Source organism: Erpetoichthys calabaricus, chromosome 12 (genome assembly GCF_900747795.2).
Source record: "Erpetoichthys calabaricus chromosome 12, fErpCal1.3, whole genome shotgun sequence".
Lineage (NCBI taxonomy): Eukaryota > Metazoa > Chordata > Cladistia > Polypteriformes > Polypteridae > Erpetoichthys > Erpetoichthys calabaricus.
Genome location: NC_041405.2, coordinates 13,304,941 through 13,326,455, shown reverse-complemented (window position 1 = coordinate 13,326,455; position 21,515 = coordinate 13,304,941). Strand labels below are relative to the sequence as shown.

Genomic DNA, 21,515 nt, shown 5'->3' with positions numbered 1-21,515 from the left:
TGATCAATGGCCGCTAGATTTGTCTTTTTTTTTCGATCTGACAAACATGTTCAATGAGCTTAATTTACAGCTGCAAGGAAAAGAGAACTCCATGGTCAATATGATTAGCTCAGTTAATGCTTTCAAACAAATAATGCAACATCTGTCCTCAAAGCTGCAGCACCTTGATTTGGGGAACATCCAAAACCTCACGTCAGAGCTGGAGATGCAATGGAAGGCGTGTGCGCAACCTGACAGCATACGCTACACAAAGCAGATTGAAAATTGTCTGTCAGACTTTGACAGACGTTTTCAAGTCTCGGCTTTACTTGAGCCAATCGCTACATTTAAGTGCTATCCATTTAGGGAAGATGTTGAGGGGAATTCACCCGCATCAAAAATTGCAACACTGTTTCACCTAAAACTCCTCTACAGTGGAGGATGAGATTTTGACACTACAGGATGACATGCAGCTGAAGTCTGGGGCTCATGGACAGTTTTGGAACTTAGTCACAGAGGAAAAGTACCCAAACATGAGGAAATGTGCTACCTCCTTGACTGCATTATTCGGCTCTACTTATTTGTGTGAGTCAGCCTTATCCCACATGAAGATTATTAAATCCAAATACTGTAGTGACCATAAATGTATTGAATTGTTATTGTGCCATAAGGGTTATTCAGTTATGCAGGTTACGAGAACATATATTTTATGTATAAAGTATACTCAGTATATACAGTGCATCCGGAAAGTATTCACAGCGCATCACTTTTTCCACATTTTGTTATGTCACAGCCTTATTCCAAAATGGATTAAATTCATTTTTTTCCCTTCAGAATTCTACACACAACACCCCATAATGACAACGTGAAAAAAGTTTACTTGAGGTTTTTGCATATTTATTAAAAATAAAAAAACTGAGAAATCCTATGTACATAAGTATTCACAGCCTTTACTCAATACTTTGTCGATGCACCTTTGGCAGTAATTACAGCCTCAAGTCTTTTTGAATATGATGCCACAAGCTTGGCACACCTATCCTTGGCCAGTTTCACCCATTCCTCTTTGCAGCACCTCTCAAGCTCCATCAGGTTGGATGGGAAGCGTCGGTGCACAGCCATTTTAAGATCTCTCCAGAGATGTTCAATCGGATTCAAGTCTGGGCTCTGGCTGGGCCACTCAAGGACATTCACAGAGTTGTCCTGAAGCCACTCCTTTGATATCTTGGCTGTGTGCTTAGGGTCGTTGTCCTGCTGAAAGATGAACCATCGCCCCAGTCTGAGATCAAGAGCGCTCTGGAGCAGGTTTTCATCCAGGATGTCTCTGTACATTGCTGCAGTCATCTTTCCCTTTATCCTGACTAGTCTCCCAGTCCCTGCCACTGAAAAACATCCCCACAGCATGATGCTGCCACCACCATGCTTCACTATAGGGATGGTATTGGCCTGGTGATGAGCGGTGCCTGGTTTCCTCCAAACGTGACGCCTAGCATTCACACCAAAGAGTTTAATTTTTGTCTCATCAGACCAGATAATTTTCTTTCTCATGATCTGAGAGTCCTTCAGGTGCCTTTTGGCAAACTCCAGGCGGGCTGCCATGTGCCTTTTACTAAGGAGTGGCTTCCGTCTGGCCGCTCTACCATACAGGCCTGATTGGTGGACTGCTGCAGAGATGGTTGTCCTTCTGGAATGTTCTCCTCTCTCCACAGAGGACCTCTGGAGCTCTGACAGAGTGACCATCGGGTTCTTTGTCACCTCCCTGACTAAGGCCCTTCTCCCCCAATCGCTCAGTTTAGATGGCCAGCCAGCTCTAGGAAGAGTCCTGGTGGTTTTGAACTTCTTCCACTTATGGATGATGGAGGCCACTGTGCTCATTGGGACCTTCAAAGCAGCAGAAAGTTTTCTGTAACCTTCCCCAGATTTGTGCCTCGAGACAATCCTGTCTCAGAGGTCTACAGACAATTCCTTTGACTTCATGCTTGGTTTGTGCTCTGACATGAACTGTCAACTGTGGGACCTTATATAGACAGGTGTGCGCCTTTCCAAATCATGTCCAGTCAACTGAATTTACCACAGGTGGACTCCAATTAAGCTGCAGAAACATCTCAAGGATGATCAGGGGAAACAGGATGAACCTGAGCTCAATTTTGAGCTTCATGGCAAAGGCTGTGAATACTTATGTATATGTGCTTTCTCAATTTTTTTATTTTTAATAAATTTGCAAAAACCTCAAGTAAACTTTTTTCACGTTGTCATTATGGGGTGTTGTGTGTAGAATTCTGAGGAAAAAATGAATTTAATCCATTTTGGAATAAGGCTGTAACATAACAAAATGTGGAAAAAGTGATGCTCTGTGAATACTTTCAAGATGCACTGTATATATATATATATATATATATATATATATATATATATATATATATATATATATATATATATATATATATATATATATATATAATATGTGCGTGTGTGTGTGTAGTATTTTTAATATAAGTAGATCATTTCGACCTGGTCATTTTAAAAGTAGGTCGCAAGCTGAAAACAGTGGGGGCACCTCTGCTTTAAAGCAACATAAAAGAAGGTTTACCTGGAATATACTTTTCTTTAAAAAATTAAGTAAAAAAACAACATAAGCTATGCAAAATGAAAAAAGAACATGACCTCAGCATTTCTAGTATTCCATCAACACCAGCACATATGCCCACCCTTCCTCACTGAAAACATTTTGTGATCTGAATCTGATATCAGAATTGACAGTTTTCTTGTTTTATGAATATCCACTGCAGCACAACTTGAAGTTCATGGATGGCTCCATTTGGAAGTGGTGAGCCCTTAACATTTGGCGTAGAAATCTGTGAGAAGCAAACATAAATTAGAACACCTGAAATTCACAGAGACGCCTCCATAATACATTTTAAGATCATAATGATGATAGTGTGATTACCATTGCTCCATCTAGATGCAATAATGAAGCAATGTGGTGTCAAAAACAATCCTGAAAATTGTTAATACAAATACACAGTGGTGAAATATAATACAGAAACATTTAACCGTAAAGCTTCCCTTTGAATCTGCTTAGCAGTACAGTTTACACTTACCAGAGAGGGGGCTTTAGGCTGTAAAGTGTCTTATAGCCCCAGTATAACAATGGCACCACAAAGCCAATCTCTACCAAGGTCAGAACCAGGAGCATTGCTTTTAAGACTGCAGTGATCCTCTGAAAGACATTACGGAAACAATTTAAATGACATCATTTGTGAAACTAAATGCACATGAATTCCATGTTGGCGATTAAAGAAGTGGGCTATGATGATCCATGTACTTACTGTCTGACTGCTGTCATTTCAGTAAACCTTACAGTTTAGGTACCATACAAATGATATAATCGTTTGAATAATGTGATTCCCTTCCCTGTAAGACCCTCCACCACCCAAGGTTAGGAAACAAACTGCAAGGTGAAGTAAAATGCAATGGTCACGTAAAACAGTCTGCACTTGCATTTGAATATCAAAACAAGAACTAACACAAACCTCTTACATGGACAATATACAAAACTCATAGTCAAGATACAGATAACGATGAAAGTAAAAGAACAAAGGAAATCGAAAACAAAATGATGAAAATACTCATCCATTTTCTGAATTGCATTCATAATTGTGGGAGCCAAAGTGGATTCCACTTGCATCAGGTAGAAGGCAGGGATCAGCGCAGATGCCAGGACAATGCGGAGTTCCTAAACAACTTAACTTGCAGGTCTTTGGGCTTTGACAGGTAAACGGAATACCTGCACAAACTCGATTATCAGTGTCCTGGAGCTGTGAGACAGGAGTGCAGACCACTGTTCTGACAATAATATTATACTAGTCAAGCCCCTCGTACACAAAGAATGTGATGATTCTAGAGGCGTCAGAGAAATTACCCAGGGCAGGGACTGTGGGCCCAAGGTAGCATGGAAAAACAATCACTTCTTCAAGGACTTCCTGTGGTGGTGTAGACACTCCTAACTTCTGACTGACTAGTGTGAGCTGTGCTTATTGCCGGCAGCCGCCAAGCTAATTTAATATCAATGAATCTTTCTGTGCTGATGTTCACTTCAATGCACACACATGTATAATGTGTCCTTTTACACAGCGCTCAATATTACGAGTGCAGTACATCCATTGAGGCATGGTGCAAGACGCCACATGAACAATGCACACCACGCAGACGTAAGTAGCACATAGAATATGTAGTATCTGATTGGTATGGAGGTACTGGACAAAGCTTACTTGCCAGCCCAGTAAAACTCACATAAAGAAACAGATTTGGGTTTCGATTTATGTTTGCTTCACAGGCCATATTTGAGTCTGACTCTGTAGCACCCTCTACAGACCACAACTGTCTTCAGGACTTACCTACCTACCAAGGAAAACTGTTAAATAAAGGAGTAGATAATATAATATACAAAAATAAAATACAATAGAATCAAGATAAAGATTGTCCTGTCCTGGGTTGGTCCTGGTTGAGGCTCTGACCCTATGCAATCCTGAACTGGACTAAGAAGGCTTGACAATGTTATAAATTGATTCTAAATTGTCCCTAGTGTGTGCCCGGTGTGTGTGTGTAGTGTGTGCCCTGTGGTGGGTTGGTGCCCTGCCTGGGATTTCTTCCTACCTTGTGCCCTGTGCTGGCTGGGATTGGCTCCAGCAGACCCCCGTGACCCTGTGTTTGGATATAGCGGGATGGATAATGACTGACTGACTGACTGACTGACTGACATCTTATCTTCTCCACCACCACCACTACCTGGTTCATCCAAGAGTTTCTTCCATGATTTAATGAGTGATCTGGCTAAGGTTGTGACTTCTTTCTTCATTGTGACTCTGCTTGTGGATTGCATTGACTGACATCTTGATTCTTGTAGACTGTAGTAACTCAAGAGTCATTGGCAGATTCGTAAGTTTCTTCAGCAGATCTAAAGCTCCAGATCCATTTTTTTCTTTTGTGCCATCTCATCCATCTTTTTTGCGATTTTTAGAATCTCTCCTTTTTTTTTACTCATGGTTAAGAAAAGTTTATTGTGTACCTTGTTCGAACAAGTTAATACCAGGAGAGCCTAATGTCATCATACAGTTTGGAAGTGAATATCAAAATACTGTCCTGTTAATTCCTGCAGCCATTTTCTGAACAACTGATTTTATCCAGAACAGCATCATGTGGACCTTGAAACAATTCATAATAATATTCTTTATAATTTTGCAGCATAAGCCTGGGAATGACACAAACTGAACTCACATTTATGTCTTTCGTGTTAGTATAACTATCCCAGTACGACAAATCGACAGAATACAGAAAGCATCCAATGACCGCTGACACCAGACTTCCACAGTTCATTGCGAGACACATCTGTGCAAAAGAACATCACAAGCATTCATTTAAAAGAAACAGAGTTTATGGTAAAATGTATTATAAATTGTTCTGCACAGCTAGATTTCAAATGTTTAATTAAAGGGGCAGATTATTCTGTTACTGTATAAACACTTCCACTTTCCAAATTGCCAGCCATGAGTTAGAAAGGTATAGAAAAATTGCCATCTAAATAGTAAACTTTGTTAGTGACACTAATAGATTGACTGATGATAATAAAAATAATAAAGATGAATTGTGCCTTTTGTCAGTAAGTCAGAGAGAAAACATCCACTAAAGTGTTACAAATAAATTTGACAACTTTGAAAGGAATAGACCACTCAAAAATAATACATTTCTTTTATATGTTACTTAATGTAGTTTGTCGCGACAGCTCAGAAAATCTTTAAATCTCATGTATTCATACAGAATAATTATGATATAACAGAACGCAAAGGTGATGAGTACTGTACAACATCGAACAATGTGAAAAACATTCATGGAAAAAAAGAAATTCTCATGTTACTTTTGTCGCGTATTCCACATGACTGTTATCCAGTCGTAGGCTTAAAACTAGCAGAACGCATGCGTTTCTTGCTAAAACATTAGTCATGGTTTGTTAAGAAACATAGCAAAAGTTACACCTCCTATATCATTGAAAGATGCTGAGAAATTAGTTCACGCTTTTGTTTTCAGTCGACTAGATTACTGTAACGCACTCCTCTCAGGACCACCCAAAAAAAGACATAAATCATGTGCAACTAGTGCAGAATGCAGCTGCCAGAATCCTAACTAGGAAAAGAAAATCCGAGCACATCTCTCCAGTTTTGATGTCACTACACTGGCTACCTGTGTCATTCAGGATTGATTTTAAAATACTGCTCATGTTTAACAAAGCCTTAAATAATCTCGCTCCATCTTATATATCGGAATGTCTGACATCTTATATTCCAATCGTAACCTTAGATCGGGGTGTCCAACTCCAGGCCTGGAGGGCCGCAGTGGCTGCAGGTTTTCATTCTGACCCTTTTCCTAATCAGTGCCCAGTTTTCACTGCTAATTAACTCCTTTTCCCTTCATTTCAATAGCCCTGTTTTTAAGGATTCAGTTCTCTGAATTGATTTGTTTCTTCATTAAATGACAGCCAAACAGAAATGAGACGTGAAACAAGCCAACAGATGACCAGCTAAACTGGAATTTCAAACTCCAACCAATTTCACTCCACCCAGTCTCTTAATGAGAAGCTGATTCTTGCTGTTAATTAAACTCGTTATTTAATTCAATGGCTTGTTGCTGCTCTCATTCTGCCACAGCAGACATTTCCAAATCTGATGATTTTTCTGTTTTTTCTGTCATATGGTGGCTTGTTTGATGTCTCATTATTGTTTGGCTACTAATTAAGGAAAAAGAGACAATTAAGGGGTCTTAGTCAAGTTCATTAAAACTAAAGCAAAAGAAGTTAATCAGCAGTAAAAACGGCTCACTAATGAAGAATATGGTTAGAATAAAAACATGCAGCCACTGCGGCCCTCGAGGACCGGAGTTCGACACCTGTGCATTAGATCTTCAAATGAGTGTCTGCTTAGAAATCCAAGAGGTAAACTTAAAAGAAGTGGTGAGGCGGCTTTCTGCTGTTATGCACCTAAAATCTGGAATACCCTGCCAATAGGAATTCCCCAGGCTAATACAGTGGAGCACTCAAAAAACTGCTGAAAACACATTACTTTAACATGGCCTTCTCATAACTTCATCTTAGTTTAATCCTGATGCTCTGTATATTCAATTAATTATCATAACTATTCATGGTGGCTCCAAAATCCATACTAACCCCTCCTCTCTCTTCTGTTTCTTTTCCCAGTTTTCACCTAATCAAAACACCATGATGTTCCTACATTAATGGATTAAAAGCCAGAAGTCTGCATGACTATCATCATCAAGTCCTTCCATGAGAACCCTAAATACAAAGAGGACTATTTCATTTATGTTAGGTAGAATGCCCAGAGGGGACTGGGCGGTCCCGTGTCCTGGAACCCCTGCAGATTTTATTTTTTTTCTCCAGCCGTCTGAAGTTTTTTTTTGTTTTTTCTGTCCTCCCTGGCCATCGGACCTTACTCTTATTCTATGTTAATTAGTGTTGTCTTATTTTAATTCTTACTTTGTCTTTTTTTTCTCTTTTCTTCATCATGTAAAGCACTTTGAGCTACATTATATGTATGAAAAAATGTTGTTGTTGTTACGGAATAATTAGTGTGTATCAGAATGAGGAAAGGCATTCCCATAATGCTGTGCTTTTAGATTGAATTTAAGACAGGACTCTTGACCAAACACTTTATGGGAAAGCGTTTCCTCATTATGGTGTACTCTTATTTTTCTGGAATTAGTAATATTTTAGCAAAAAAATGCACGTGTTTTGCATATTTTGAGCATACAACTGGATAACAGAAAGGTGGAAGATGCGACACGTGAAACATGAGAATGTTTTTCTTTTATCCACAAATGTTTTTCACATCTTTTGCTCTTGTGCAGTCTCGGTCACCTTTGATATGACAAGCGTTTTTATCTTTTTTGCATGAAAATATGAGATTCTAATTTTTTGTCAGCCATCACTACAAACTGCATGGGGTAAGTAACATCAATTAACAAAAAATATATTTTGATGAAGTACTCTGTTAATTCATAGGTTTTAAATGGTATAAACTTTTTGTAATTCTCAAGAAGTATTTCCAATTTCTATATTTTCATTATAGTATGAGCAAAACAATTAAGGCTATACATACTGAGAATATGATGGTTTTCTTTTCCACAACAACAGTTGCCAATCCAGACACTAAAAACTAAAGAAAAAAAATACATAGTTATGTGATTTTTAAAAAATTTTTGTTATTACTATCAAAAAAAAACCCAAAAATGAATATGATATTAAAAGGCATCTGGTATTTCCAGTGTAAGGCTCTCTTACCCTTCGGTTTTTCATTTTATTTTACAGTTATATTTCTTGCAGTTCAGACTTTCCAGTTATGTGAAATCTTACATGTGACACAGGGACCACAACTCCTGGTGCTAATGGTGGTCCCAGTGCTGATGGCGCTATAAACCTCGTAGGTCATTAAGTCTACCGTCATGACTTTCCTACTCAACATACGTTTGCAGTTTTCTATGTAAAATATACGAGGTTGCGTTCAAAATGTTTCCGCACTTTTTTAAACTCTATTTATTAAGTATTTCAAAAACCACTCACATTAGTTTTCCACAAAGTCACCTTCCCAGCGTCGTACCAACTTTTTAAAGCCCAATTACTACTCCTCTCGCCTTCACTGTTTTCAACGAAAATATAAAAGTGCGGAAACTTTTTGAATGTCCGTCGTATTTAAAAAATAAATTGGAGATTGAGGAAAATGTCCAGCGCACTTTGGACAATCGCGAGTGGACATGCTGGTTTTGTGCACGATCAGTTTAAGCAAACGGAGATTAAGAGGTGACATGATTGGAGTGTTTCAAATTATGAAAAGAATGAGTACAGTGGATCCATGTTGTAACTTTCAAATGAAGTCCTGAACAAGAGCACGGGGACACTTGGTACGGGCAGATCTCGCACAAACGTTTCTCTTCACACAAAGAACCATAGAAACACGAAATAAACGACACTGGTCGGCACCAAAATTCTCCTCCGTAAGTAAATCGGCGAACTTTATAGCTTTAGGTTTGCTGAATCCATTTCTGGAATTGGAATTTCGCGAGTTTTCACAAGATATCAGAATCCGTGACAAACACTGTATATTTCAATAATTTGTTTTGTTTCATGATATAAGAATTTCTCATGAATAGAATATTAATTTAAGTATATTTGGAGTAGAAAAAGACCATAACCCAGCAAATATTTGCTACACGTCCTCTTCTCTCCATTAATATTTTTGCTTTGTTCTTAGTCCTTCAAAATAACCAGGAATTTCTGTTAAGACGACTTTTTATTGTCCAGAAGAAACAAAATCTAGAAAACGAGGAACTTTTTTTGCCCCCACGTCACATACAAAGCTGGGGTGATTCATAAACTTTGTAAAGGCAAAGAGTAGAGATGGAGGAGGAATCAAATACCTCATGCAGCGACACAAAAATGAAAGAAGGAATCTTCATTGGACTTTATGTCTGGGAGCTTCCCAAGGGTGCAAATTTCACATCTAAGCTTGGGAGGCACAGAGGCGGCTTTAGCCGTGTGCGGGTTGGCTGGCCTAGGGCTGATCAACCCCACGCAGGGCCGGTTACGTTAAACGCTGTTACCGGTATGTGTGGATTGTATAAACGTGCGCGCAAATTTAATACAAATAATGTTAACATACACCGGAATTTCTCATTACAGTATTCAGATCAGTTTTGCAAGATAACACGCGGACTTTATCAAAGGAGAATATAACTTGAGAAATTCGCTCGAAAGGGACACGTGGACCCCCTTAGGTGCGGGGCCTGGGGCGGTCGCCCCACTTGCCACCCCCAAATGTCGCCTTTGAGGAGGCATTTGAAAGTGTGAGCCACCAGGACGTCGTTCAGATTGAGAGACATTATAGTGGAAAGCGCACTCTTAAAAAGAAAAGTGCCAGAGAAGCTCTTCACGGCAATGCTGTAAGGGAACCATTTGTGGTTCCAAAAGGACCAATCCACAAGAAGGTTCCAGAAAGAAACGTTTGTTTATTTAGATCCGTAACTGGCTCCCTACAGTAAATAAACAGGAATAGATAGATACAGAGTTGTGAAATACCAATGGGTTCCTGATTTTGACAAGTCTCTTGATGCATACTGTCCCACAGGCTGAGATCAGGTTTTCTTAATCTATTAGTGTCCTGCTAGGTAGCCCACCATACATTAAAGAGTTCACTTTGTTTTTCTACATGTCAGCCTATTTGCTAGACAGAACTCTCAGTCACACCAGGACACCGAGCTTAAATACTTACCAGGAATCCAGTAATAAACGGCAGTCTAAGGATGAGAACAAGTGAATGCGGAGACACGGCTAACGTCGCACCACAAGCAATGCTGATGACACCAACAACAATCTGCGAGATCTGTGAGACAAATAAATAAGCAGACAGATAAAGAGACAGACGTCTTGGAGGTTTTATACGAGGATGGGAGAAATCAAACTCCATGATCTGTTTTAAAGGCTCAATCAGTAACCTTTAATATGTCACAATGCATCGATGAGAAATCATCAAGTTACACTCGGCTGATGTATAATCGGGAATAAGCAACGTACACGAGCAAATGTTATTGATCTTATCTTAAACTGTCCTCTCTGCTCATGGTCTCAGGAAACAATTTAACAGACCTATTCATATTTATTAAAAAGTGGTACTTTTTGTGTGAGCAGATCTTTTTTTACCTTTAAAACGGGCAGGAAAGCAGGCAACAGCTTAGTACATTAACTTTTTACATAAAATATGGATGAAGAATTAAAGGGAGCTATTCTAACATTTGGTTTAGCCATAAATACACTGCACAACATCTATTTATCTTATCCTACCTACTACACTAATATTAATATCTATCTATCTATCTATCTATCTATCTATCTATCTATCTATCTATCTATCTATCTATCTATCTATCTATGGTATCCTGCCTACTACACTAAAATTAATATCTATCTATCTATCTATCTATCTATCTATCTATCTATCTATCTATCTATCTATCTATCTATCTATCTATCTATCTATCTATCTATCTATCTATCTATCTATCTATCTATCTATCTATCTCCCTCATGTATTTTCCATTGTAGACTGCTTTTAAACATGCTGGTATGCTTACCTCAGAATACACTTGTTATATTATTTATAGAATATGTAAGCTTTTCAAACCCCTTAAATTAATTTCAACAGGCCTATCCCAGCGCCATCTTGTGCAAACACAACAACCAGCCGTGTATGGGTGGTCAGTCCATCCCAGGGTCCACTCATGCACATTAGAGAAGACCAATGTGGAATCATCAGTTCCTCCGAATGACCCAACTGTCAGGTAAAGGACTACAAGTGACTCAGTCATGAGTGAGTGTGTTCACTTCTTTAAGGTGAAGCCACAATTGTTATTAAAATTACTGGGGTGTTGAGAAAAGAAAAAAAATCATAACCCGTACCGAACAGTTTGATGTCCTGTATTTAATTTCAGTGCCAGACAGTTTCATGTTTCCTACTTGTTTTCACGGTTTCAGTCATGCAAGGCCAAATTGTTTGTGTTTTCTTCACGCTTTATGGAGCTCATTTTCAATACCTGCTTCTCATGTTGTATTAAAGGTGCCATTATCTCTCTGAAGCGTTCATCTGCCTCTACACTTCCATTCTTTTCATTATTACATTATATTGCCATTTCATCAATCTAGCAAACTTTTTGTTCTGGATTACGTTTCAAATAATCATTTGCACTCAATGCACTTCTCCATCAACTCCTCTAAACTGAGAATACTGTATGTTGGACTCTCGTCACACAGACAGAAGCAGAAAGATGTTAAACTTACCCCCATCATTGCCGGCTCCTTTTTAAGAAAGGACTCTATAGCTCTTGGGGGTCTTGGGAGGACACATGCTGGCTCATAACGCTTCAGAAAATGTTCCATTTCAGTGTTTTCTTCCTCTTCCTCATTCTCTACTTCTATGTCAGGCTCTGCCATTATGGCGGACACAGCAGTTTAAAGAGACTTAGGAGGACAAATCTTCAGCCGAGGACCTTCTGAAGAGGGAATGATGGAAGATGAATTTCAAACACTGGGAAAAACAGCAATTCAGTTCCAAAAGGACTTGGCAAAGTTTATTATCATTTTTTTTCTTTTTGATTATAGATAAACTATTATTTATGCATGCTTAATTTATGAAAATGTGAACTAAATACAGTTTGACCATCCATCCATCCATCCATCCATTTTCCAACCCGCTGAATCCGAACACAAGGTCACGGGGGTCTGCTGGAGCCAATCCCAGCCAACACAGGGCACAAGGCAGGAAACAATCCTGGGCAGGGTGCCAACCCACCGCAGCAGTTTGACCATTTACTGTATATTTTATTTTATTTTTAATAGCAGTGCTTCAGAATTAGAGTGGTAAGCATTTCAAACATTGCTACAATGAGGGTATTGTTTTTATTTTTTTTCTTCTAAATCTGTATCGTTTGGTGGTGTCTAGTTTGTTTGTTTTTTCTGTTTAATGTTGAGTAATTTCAAATTACTTTTTCGTTTTTAATGTGCGTATAGGACTGTATTACTGTAAAGGCGCACCGACACACCTGAAATATTCGCGTTTCTTTAATGGCTCTTGTGTGTTCCTTGCAGAAGAAGTTCTTGATAAAGAACCCTTCACTCACTCAAGGGTTCTTCGCCTATGAAATGTCTTCTTTGGGTTTTAAAAAAGTTCCTAGTATGAACACAAAACTGAAATCTTTAATGTAAGCGACCTACCGACACATTGAGGAAACCTGAATGTAGCCCATACGCAGCAGGAGTCCTTTTAAAATCATTAACCTACCTGCTATTTTACAAATCTGTTATCCTGTATTCGTGACTATTTGTTAAAAGAATCTAAATAAACAAAATCTCTTTATGGAATTCTCAAGTGAAGGCTTCTTTTGGGAATCAATAAGGACTCCCGCTAAGGCACCGCTCCGAAGAGCCTTCATTGCACTTAAATTCTTAATAAATAAGGAAACGTTTCATGATATGGGATATTATGAACATGTATTATTACTTCATATTCGATTCTCTTTGATTTTCTTAAACTTGAGCGAAGTTGTTTATGCCCCCCATTCCAGCTTTGTTGTCTGCCTTTTTTCATGCAGGGTGCCAAGCGATGCGAGTCTCCACGCCACTTGCATTCCAACATCTCAAGCGGTTTCTTCGTCTCCGTACCCACCATTAACTCGCTCACCGACCCCCTGGTCTTTTAAAACGAATATGACGCGTCAGAGCACGAAATAAGCAGTGAATGAGGATTTGACTCACAGCCAGTTAGGAAGGTGTCGCATAGTCCCTGTCCGCATCAGGCGCAAAGCAGGAGCCCATCACTCAGCCCCCAAGTTTGCACTCAAATGTACAAGTTTACATAATGAGCAGAAACCCGTTACTATCGAACGAATATCACAGTTATCTAAACAGAAACTTCTAGAATATTAATGACAGCATTTAGACGGAAATCGAACCGCTGCCATTGACTTCCAGTCGGACATGCAGCCACCAAAACATCCCAGACGGATCGAAGATCACTCAGTAAACCAGCGTTTCTCAACCTTTAAGTATTTGCGACCCGAGTTTTCATAACAGTTTTAATCGCCCCCCCCCCCCCCCCAAGTTTTTTTTGAAAGTAGCCCACTAATACCAATTTGTTCTTTTTTAATTAATGATATATCATAGATGCATATTTTATTATACCTACATAACTTTTATCGACATTTATCTAATTCTATATTTATTTTTTTAGTATCAGAATGTAGTTTAAGTTAATTTGTTTTGGTTTCAATAGATGCATTTTTCATATTTTTGATTTTTGTTTTCTTTTTTTCACATCTTCGCGGCCCCCTTTCTTCGCGCCCCCCTAGGGTGGTCCGCGCCACAGATTGAGAACCACTGAGCTATGGCGACCATTACACGCGAAACTTCACCTCGACATTCACGATTACATGAAGCTTTCATGGACATGTGGGCTATGAGATTAATAATGATAGATAGATAGATAGATAGATAGATAGATAGATAGATAGATAGATAGATAGATAGATAGATAGATAGATAGATAGATAGCCGTTATTCGTCCCCAGGGGGAAATTTGACTTCTTAAACAGTTTAATTAAATAACTAAATAAAAATAATAATAATATTATTATTCCGTTCACACAGCGCTCAACTGATATTTAGTGAAAGCGTTCTTTTGTCTGTCTCCTATAGCCAACATTTTCAGTTGGCGAGTTAAAGAGAGACGTATATCCTTATAATGTTATAATGCTATTCAAATGCACAGCATTTTTCTTATTTTATTAAAAATAAAACATTATTATCACAGAACATGTGATATATATGTGATATATATATATATATATATATATATATATATATATATATATATATATATATATATAGTTCTATGGTTTATTTCCTAAATAAACTAGAACACTGTAATAATATGCATTTTATATGCAATATGCAGCTTACAGTGCTTACTGCACCAATATAATGACAAAATTCTACGAAATAGAAGTGTAATGATTATGTCTGACCCATTATCTGCAGTATCTTCGCTTAATTATGCAAAGAACATAACATAACCATCCAAGTGATGTACCGTGTCGGTTTTTAAGGGACGCAGCAGCTACTGAGATCCTTTTTAACGTGCCAGGAGCAAAGGTGTTGGTGTCCGCAGCTTGGAGGTTGGCGTTCGAAGGCGCAGCACTTAGTGAAAACTTTGGACGGATTTTCCTATGATATTTATGTTCATTTGACGGCGCAGTAATTAGTGCTGCTGCCTCACGTATCTAAAACCCATTACGACTTTGTCAATATTTACATTTTAAATGCATAAATGATCATTATATTCTCTGAAAATACTAGAATTCGATCAAGAACATAAAATATAACTTATAAAAGTCGGAGGTGAATTGTCTAGCTAGACATGCAAATATACTGTCTAATGTATTTCCATACGTCCTAGTTTTTGGTCATGTTAATTATTTTTTTTGTTGTTGTTTTCAATAAAACTCATTTATGTAAGAGGTGCTGAAGTCCACAACTGCTTAAGTTATATTTAAAAAGCATTTTCAGTTTCTTGCCTGCAACAAAAAAATAAGGATGAAGTCCGACGAAAACTTACCTAGATAATCTGGCGTTTATTTGTTACTGCACAATTTGCACTCACGTTGCCTGTCAAGTATTCAGACAAGTGACACGGACAGGATATGTCACGTGTGGTTCATTTGAAGACGAAATGAGAAAAGATGAGAAAAAGAGAGAGGGAGAGGGCGGGGGTTTGAAGAGAGAGAGAGAGAGAGAGAGAGAGAGAGAGAGAGAGAGAGAGAGAGAGAGAGAGAGAGAGAGAGAGAGAGAGAGAGAGAGAGAGAGACAGAGAGAGAGAGAGTCAGTCAGTCCTCCGCGTGGTTTTACTTCAGGAAACATGAGAGCAGAAGCAGGCTTGTCTCTGCGTCTTCCTACCTGTCTATACGCGCGTTTTCATTGTGTCCGCTCAAACCACGTTAAGAAGGATGCGAGGGCACAGTGTGGCCAATTGTTTTGTAATAATATCTATGGCTTAGCAATGGATGCTGCAGACTGTGTAAAGCCCAACGGCCTACGAGTTTGGGGGGCCCACTCTGGGCCGTATAGATTAAAAAAAAAAAAAAAAAAACTTAAATCACTTGTTCAGTTTATTTCGTCATTAATTCACAGATCAGTGGTTGTTTGTACCATCACCAAGCAAGTCCAGTCCAGTCCATGATGGTATTACATATTCGGCAGGCCTACAGTTTACACGAATTTAGACATCGGGAGTTTACAGGCTCGCAGCCTAACCGGAGGCACAACACGTCCTAGTCCGCCTTACAGAGAAGTGCACATTCCCACATTTGGCGACCTTTGGCGTGCCATAACGGACTCGAACGGAAGAAGGTTTGAAAGACATCACATGAATAATGTAAATATACATTGTTATCGTAAATAATTGTTACTTTTGTACATTGATTTGATGTCAACAGTTTTCGAACTTGTAATCGGTAGCAATTCCGTTATGGTCCCCGGTGGTCGGCAAATGCCGAACGTTGAACAGTTTGACGGTTTCGCCGTCAGAATACTTATGTACATATGATTTCTCAGTTTTTTTATTTTTAATAAATTTGCAAAAACCTTAAGTAAACTTTTTTCACGTTGTCATTATGGGGTGTTGTGTGCAGAATTGTGAGGAAAAAAATGAATTTAATCCATTTTGGAATAAGGCTGTAACAAAACACAATGTGGAAAAAGTGATGTGCTGTGAATACTTTCCGGATGCACTGTAAGTCTAAGTTTATTCCTCTGCTGTTCAAAGGTGTGCGGTTCACTAGGAGCAATACGGTAAAAGGGGGCGTGTCCTTATGCAAATATCGTAATGTCGGTGTTACTGAAACAGCGCTTTGCCGTTTTACACTTTACACTGTACAATTAACAACGATTTTTTTCTAACTGTTATGTATCAGTAAACGGTGTGTAGCATATTTTGAAGTTGGAAAAATATTGATTTTACTGAACTTGGCTGTAAAAAAAGTGAAATGGTTTGTTTTAAGATATACAGGCAATTTTCAGTAGAACATAAGGTAACTTTCCTTTTTTTTTAGAAAAGGTGTTTTACTTTCACCATTTACAGTATTTTTCTCGTTAAAATTACTAACATTTTTTACAGTGTAAATAATTAAATGGCGTATTTTCATAGTATGCGTGGTTGTTCGTGGAATACAAGTTTTGAAGATGGATAGGCTCGGCTTATGAATATCGGGTTTGTCGAAGATAATTTCATACATAAACTGTGTTCTTCACAGTGGGGCTCAGACGGAGAGAACACGCAGACTCACAACGACTGCAGGACAGTGGAACAATGAAGCAGTAGCGCTTCGCCTACTTTCTTTCTTTCTTTCTTTCTTTCTTTCTTTCTTTCTTTCTTTCTTTCTTTCTTTCTTTCTTTCTTTCTTTCATGTCATCTACTTATCACACCAATCGATTCCGAGCCCTCTTAACGGTACTTGAATTTAACTTTTTTTTTTACGGTTGTTGTCTAAAGAGCGCAGAACACAACGCAGGTCTCCCTTCAAACCAAACCAGTGTAAGCCATGCAGTACTCAGCAATGAGCCAATTGTGCAGAATTAAAAGCGAGTGCTGAGGCCCCTCATATCCTGTCAATCAGGCGTCATTTTGTTTACTGTAGAAGCCGAGCTTACTGAACCACACAAACAAAACTCGAGGCGTTTCCATGTCTTGTAAAGCTCCGCCATACTCTTTGACTGTTCTGGTGGTTTGGTTGGTGAAGGGGGGTTGGGGTTTTTGTGTGAAACCTTCTTCAAGGGTACTGTTTGCAGAGCTCCCATTTTGCGCTCTGACGGCCTCATAGTTTAAAAAGTCAGCTATGTCAGATTTGACAGCTCTGAAGCGTATGATTTCATTTGCAGCCTGCGTGGGCGCCCCTGACTATAACAAACCGCAGCAATTTAGTCTCAGGTATATGTGAAAACTCTTTTAAAATTTGAAAACCATTGTTTTAAAACATTACCAAGCAAGTCACTCAGTGAATATAAATGAAAAGTGACAATGGTACAAAGACTTGCTTCATAGTCTCGGGAGCCTCGGCTCAATACCCCCCAACGCCCCCCCTGTGTGTCGACTTCTTCGGGGTCCTGCTCAAGCTCAGAGAACTGCGTGTTAGGGTGGACTGAAGTGCCTGCTGCGGAGGCTCTTTATTGATTTTATAATCGTCAGGCCCGGCCTTAGGCATAGGTGAAGTAGGCGACCGCCTAGGGCCCCGGTGTCTGGGGGGCCCCGGATCGACGGCGGCCAGGCCCCCAGCCTGCCCCTCCTCTCGCAATGCATTCCAAAAGTTTCAAATATCCCAAAAAATAAAAAAGGACAAAAAACTAAAAAAAGAAAAAATACAAAAAAACTAAGCTGAGCTTAGCTACATACCGCCACGTAGTGCCCAGTGGAAACAGTTCAAACTGGCTAAATTGTAGCAGATAACTACTCCGGGTGAAAAAGGGACGCAGGGTGATGACCTCGTAAACGTTACAAGAAAACATCTCCTTGGTCTAATTTTCACGCATTTCACAGAGCTTCCCCTGGACCCCCCTTTCGCCTAGGGCCCCATAATACCTAAGACCGGGCCTGTAATCGTCACACGAACAAGTTCAGAAAGCGAGGATGTCTGCTGAAAATACAAATCCAAGCCATTATTCCTAAATCCAAGCATGTCATTAGAGTCAGGATGGTAAGTGGAAGATTATTATTGTTAATAAAGGGGCGAGGTATAAGATAGATAGATAGATAGATAGATAGATAGATAGATAGATAGATAGATAGATAGATAGATAGATAGATAGATAGATAGATAGATAGATAGATAGATAGATAGATAGATAGATAGATAGATAGATAGATAGATAGATAGATAGATAGATAGATACTTTATTAATTCGCATACTCCAGCAGCAGCATACTGAAAAAAACAATTTTAATTAAAGAGTGATAATGCAGTGCAAGTTAAAAAATGCAAGGTGGAGAGTGCAAGGCAGGTATAACAGTCAATAACTTTGTATAATGTTAACGTTTACCCCCCCCGGTGGAATTGAAGAGTCGCATAGTGTGAGGGAGGAACGATCTCCTCTGTCTGTCAGTGGAGCAGGACGGTGACAGCAGTCTGTCGCTGAAGCTGCTCCTCTGTCTGGAGATGATCCTGTTCAGTGGATGCAGTGGATTCTCCATGATTGACAGGAGTCTGCTCAGCGCCCGTCGCTCTGCCACAGATGTCAAACTGTCCAGCTCCATGCCTACAATAGAGCCTGCCTTCCTCACCAGTTTGTGCAGGCGTGAGGCGTCCTTCTTCTTTATGCTGCCTCCCAAGCACACCACCGTGTAGAAGAGGGCGCTTGCCACAACCGTCTGATAGAACATCTGCAGCATCTTATTGCAGATGTTGAAGGATGCCAGTCTTCTAAGGAAGTATAGTCGGCTCTGTCCTCTCTTGCACAGAGCATCAGTATTGGCAGTCCCGTCCAGTTTATCATCCAGCTGCACTCCCAGGTATTTATAGGTCTGCACCCTCTGCACACAGTCACCTCTGATGATCATGGGGTCCATGATGGGTCTGGTCCTCCTAAAATCCGCCACCAGCTCCTTGGTTTTGCTGGTGTTCAGGTGTAGGTGGTTTGAGTCGCACCATTTAACAAAGTCATTGATTAGGTCCCTATACTCCTCCTCCTGCCCACTCCTGATGCAGCCCACGATAGCAGTGTCATCAGCGAATTTCTGCACGTGGCAGGACTCTGAGTTGTATTGGAAGTCCTATGTATATAGGCTGAACAGCACTGGAGAAAGGACAGTCCCCTGCGGCGCTCCTGTGTTGCTGATCACAATGTCAGACCTGCAGTTCCTGAGACGCACATACTGAGGTCTGTCTTTAAGATAGTCCACGATCCATGCCACCAGGTATGAACTTAGTTCCATCTCTGTCAGCTTGTCCCTAAGGAGCAGAGGTTGGATGGTGTTGATGAATTGTATGTTTAAGTGGCTGATGAGAACAGAAAGAAGAGAAAGCGGAAATTCATTTAAATGTAAAAAAATGCAAATAAGAACTATAAGAATATCAGTGTACTCATATTTGACAATAATATAAAGAGCAAAATGCAATGGACACCATTATAACTGATAAGGATGAATACAATACTTGATAACAATATCAGCATGGCACTGCCACTTAACAACCTGAACATATTAATGTAGTTTTCATAAATATTATGAGATGCCAGATTCGTCATCTGTTAATAGTAATATACAAACAAAATAGGGAAATGTCTTAAACTCGATTAATGAAGTGCCCCAGCACACCCAAAAGCAAGGTGCCTCCTCTTCAGAGCGATGCCATAGGGGGACCATGTTTGCCTCTAAATTAACTCATCCATACAAGGGTTACAGAAAGAAGGACTCATAACAAGTTAAATACCCGTAGAGGTTAACAGATTTGTGAAATGCCAATGGTTCCTGATTTTAAAAGGACTCCTACAGTCACACAGGCCAAGTTCAGGTTTTCTTCATCTTCTAGTGTCCTTCTAGGTGGCCCACCATACAGTAAAGATTCCAGTTTTTTCTACATATTTTCTACATGTTTTCAAAGCACAAAGAGCCAACTTCATATGCAAATAATCCTTCCCAGATAGAAATCTGTCCAGCTATGGTTCTAGGAGGAACCACAAAACCCAATACAATACCATAAAGTGCCATGAAAGAGCTGAGAGCGGTGTGGCTTCTTACGATTTGTGGTCACTTCTGCTGGGTTTGGTTGGGTTTCAGCTACTTGCTGCCTCGCAGAGGACTAAAATATGGCAGAGTCTGCCATCAGGGTGACTCAGGTGTGCACAACCTCGGACTCTGCAAAGCAATAGCATATGTGAGCGGAAATAACAGGCAAAGGTCAAGTTCTCGCCGATGGACACACAGTGCAGGTACACTCTTTAAAATTAAGGGGCCAGAGCGGCCATTTTTCAGACGATTTCTGGCAAGTATTTAAAATGTGTTTCCTGGTGTGACGGAGAGTAATATCTATAGTTTGACATGTAGAAACATGAAAGTAAATCTGCGTATGGTGAGCTACCTAGCAGGTCAGTAAAATATTTATTAATTCTGGACTTAGGCTGTGTGATGGTATGCATCAAGAGTCTTTTAAAATTCAAGACTTATTGGTATTTCACAAATCTGTTAGCATCTATTCATGGCTACTACCAGGGTATGGAGTCCATTACAGGTCTGAATGAATAAAGGATCTTTCTGGAACCTTCATGAGGATGGGTCTTATGGGAACGAAAAAGAGTTACTATGGTATCGCAATAAAGAAGCACTGTGAGAAGAAAAACCAAATTGATGGTCATTCAGAAAGAGGACCAAGTGGTCCGACTAAAGGAGTTATTAAAACTGGCAATGCTCCGCCGAAAACTAAACCTGACATCTTTAACATCCATACAAACATACAGTATCTCACAAAAGTGAGTACACCCCTCACATTTTTGTAAATATTTTATTCTATCTTTTCATGGGACAACACTGAAGATATGACACTTTGATATAATGTACAGTAGTCCGTGTACAGCTTGTATCACAGTGTGAATTTGCTGTCCCCTCAAAATAACTCAACACACAGCCATTAATGTCTAAACCACTAACAACAAAAGTGAGTACACCCCTAAGTGAAAAATGTCCAAAATGTGCCCAGTTAGCCATTTTCCCTCCCTGGTGTCATGTGACTCGTTAGTGTTACAAGGTCTCAGGTGTGAATGGGGAGCAAGTGTGTTAAATTTGGTGTTATCGCTCTCACACTCTCTCATACTGGTCACTGGAAGTTCAACATGGCATCTCGTGGCAAAGAACTCTCTGAGGATCTGAAAACAAGAATTGTTGCTCTAC

The 21,515-nt window shown here is 39.5% G+C and overlaps 1 protein-coding gene across 2 annotated transcripts; it reads right to left on the bottom strand.

Annotated features, from left to right (window-relative positions):
* Positions 1–2,690: 2,690 nt before the first annotated feature.
* si:ch211-269k10.4 (uncharacterized protein LOC100150242 homolog) lies at positions 2,691–12,079 on the bottom strand. Of its 2 annotated transcripts, XM_028791011.2 has the most exons (6): positions 11,870–12,079; positions 10,308–10,418; positions 8,142–8,198; positions 5,254–5,364; positions 3,078–3,196; positions 2,691–2,831 (listed from the first exon to the last, which is right to left on the bottom strand). In XM_028791011.2, coding segments are annotated over exons 1-6 (552 nt in total). In that variant the 5' UTR covers positions 12,023–12,079; the 3' UTR covers positions 2,691–2,830. The 2 variants fall into 2 exon arrangements, with proteins under 2 accessions (XP_028646844.1, XP_051790435.1); XM_051934475.1 differs by lacking the exons at positions 2,691–2,831; positions 3,078–3,196 and having other exon boundaries at positions 5,063–5,364.
* Between the last annotated feature and the right edge of the window lie 9,436 nt (positions 12,080–21,515).

Coding starts and splice junctions, on each gene's coding strand:
- si:ch211-269k10.4 (XM_051934475.1), bottom strand. CDS start 12,022: ATGGCAGAGCCTGACATAGAAGTAGAGAATGAGGAAGAGGAAGAAAAC. Junction 8,199..10,307: donor CGTTTATTACTGGATTCCTG/GTAAGTATTTAA, acceptor TTTTTTCTTTAG/TTTTTAGTGTCTGGATTGGC. Junction 5,365..8,141: donor AGAAAACCATCATATTCTCA/GTATGTATAGCC, acceptor TCTTTTGCACAG/ATGTGTCTCGCAATGAACTG.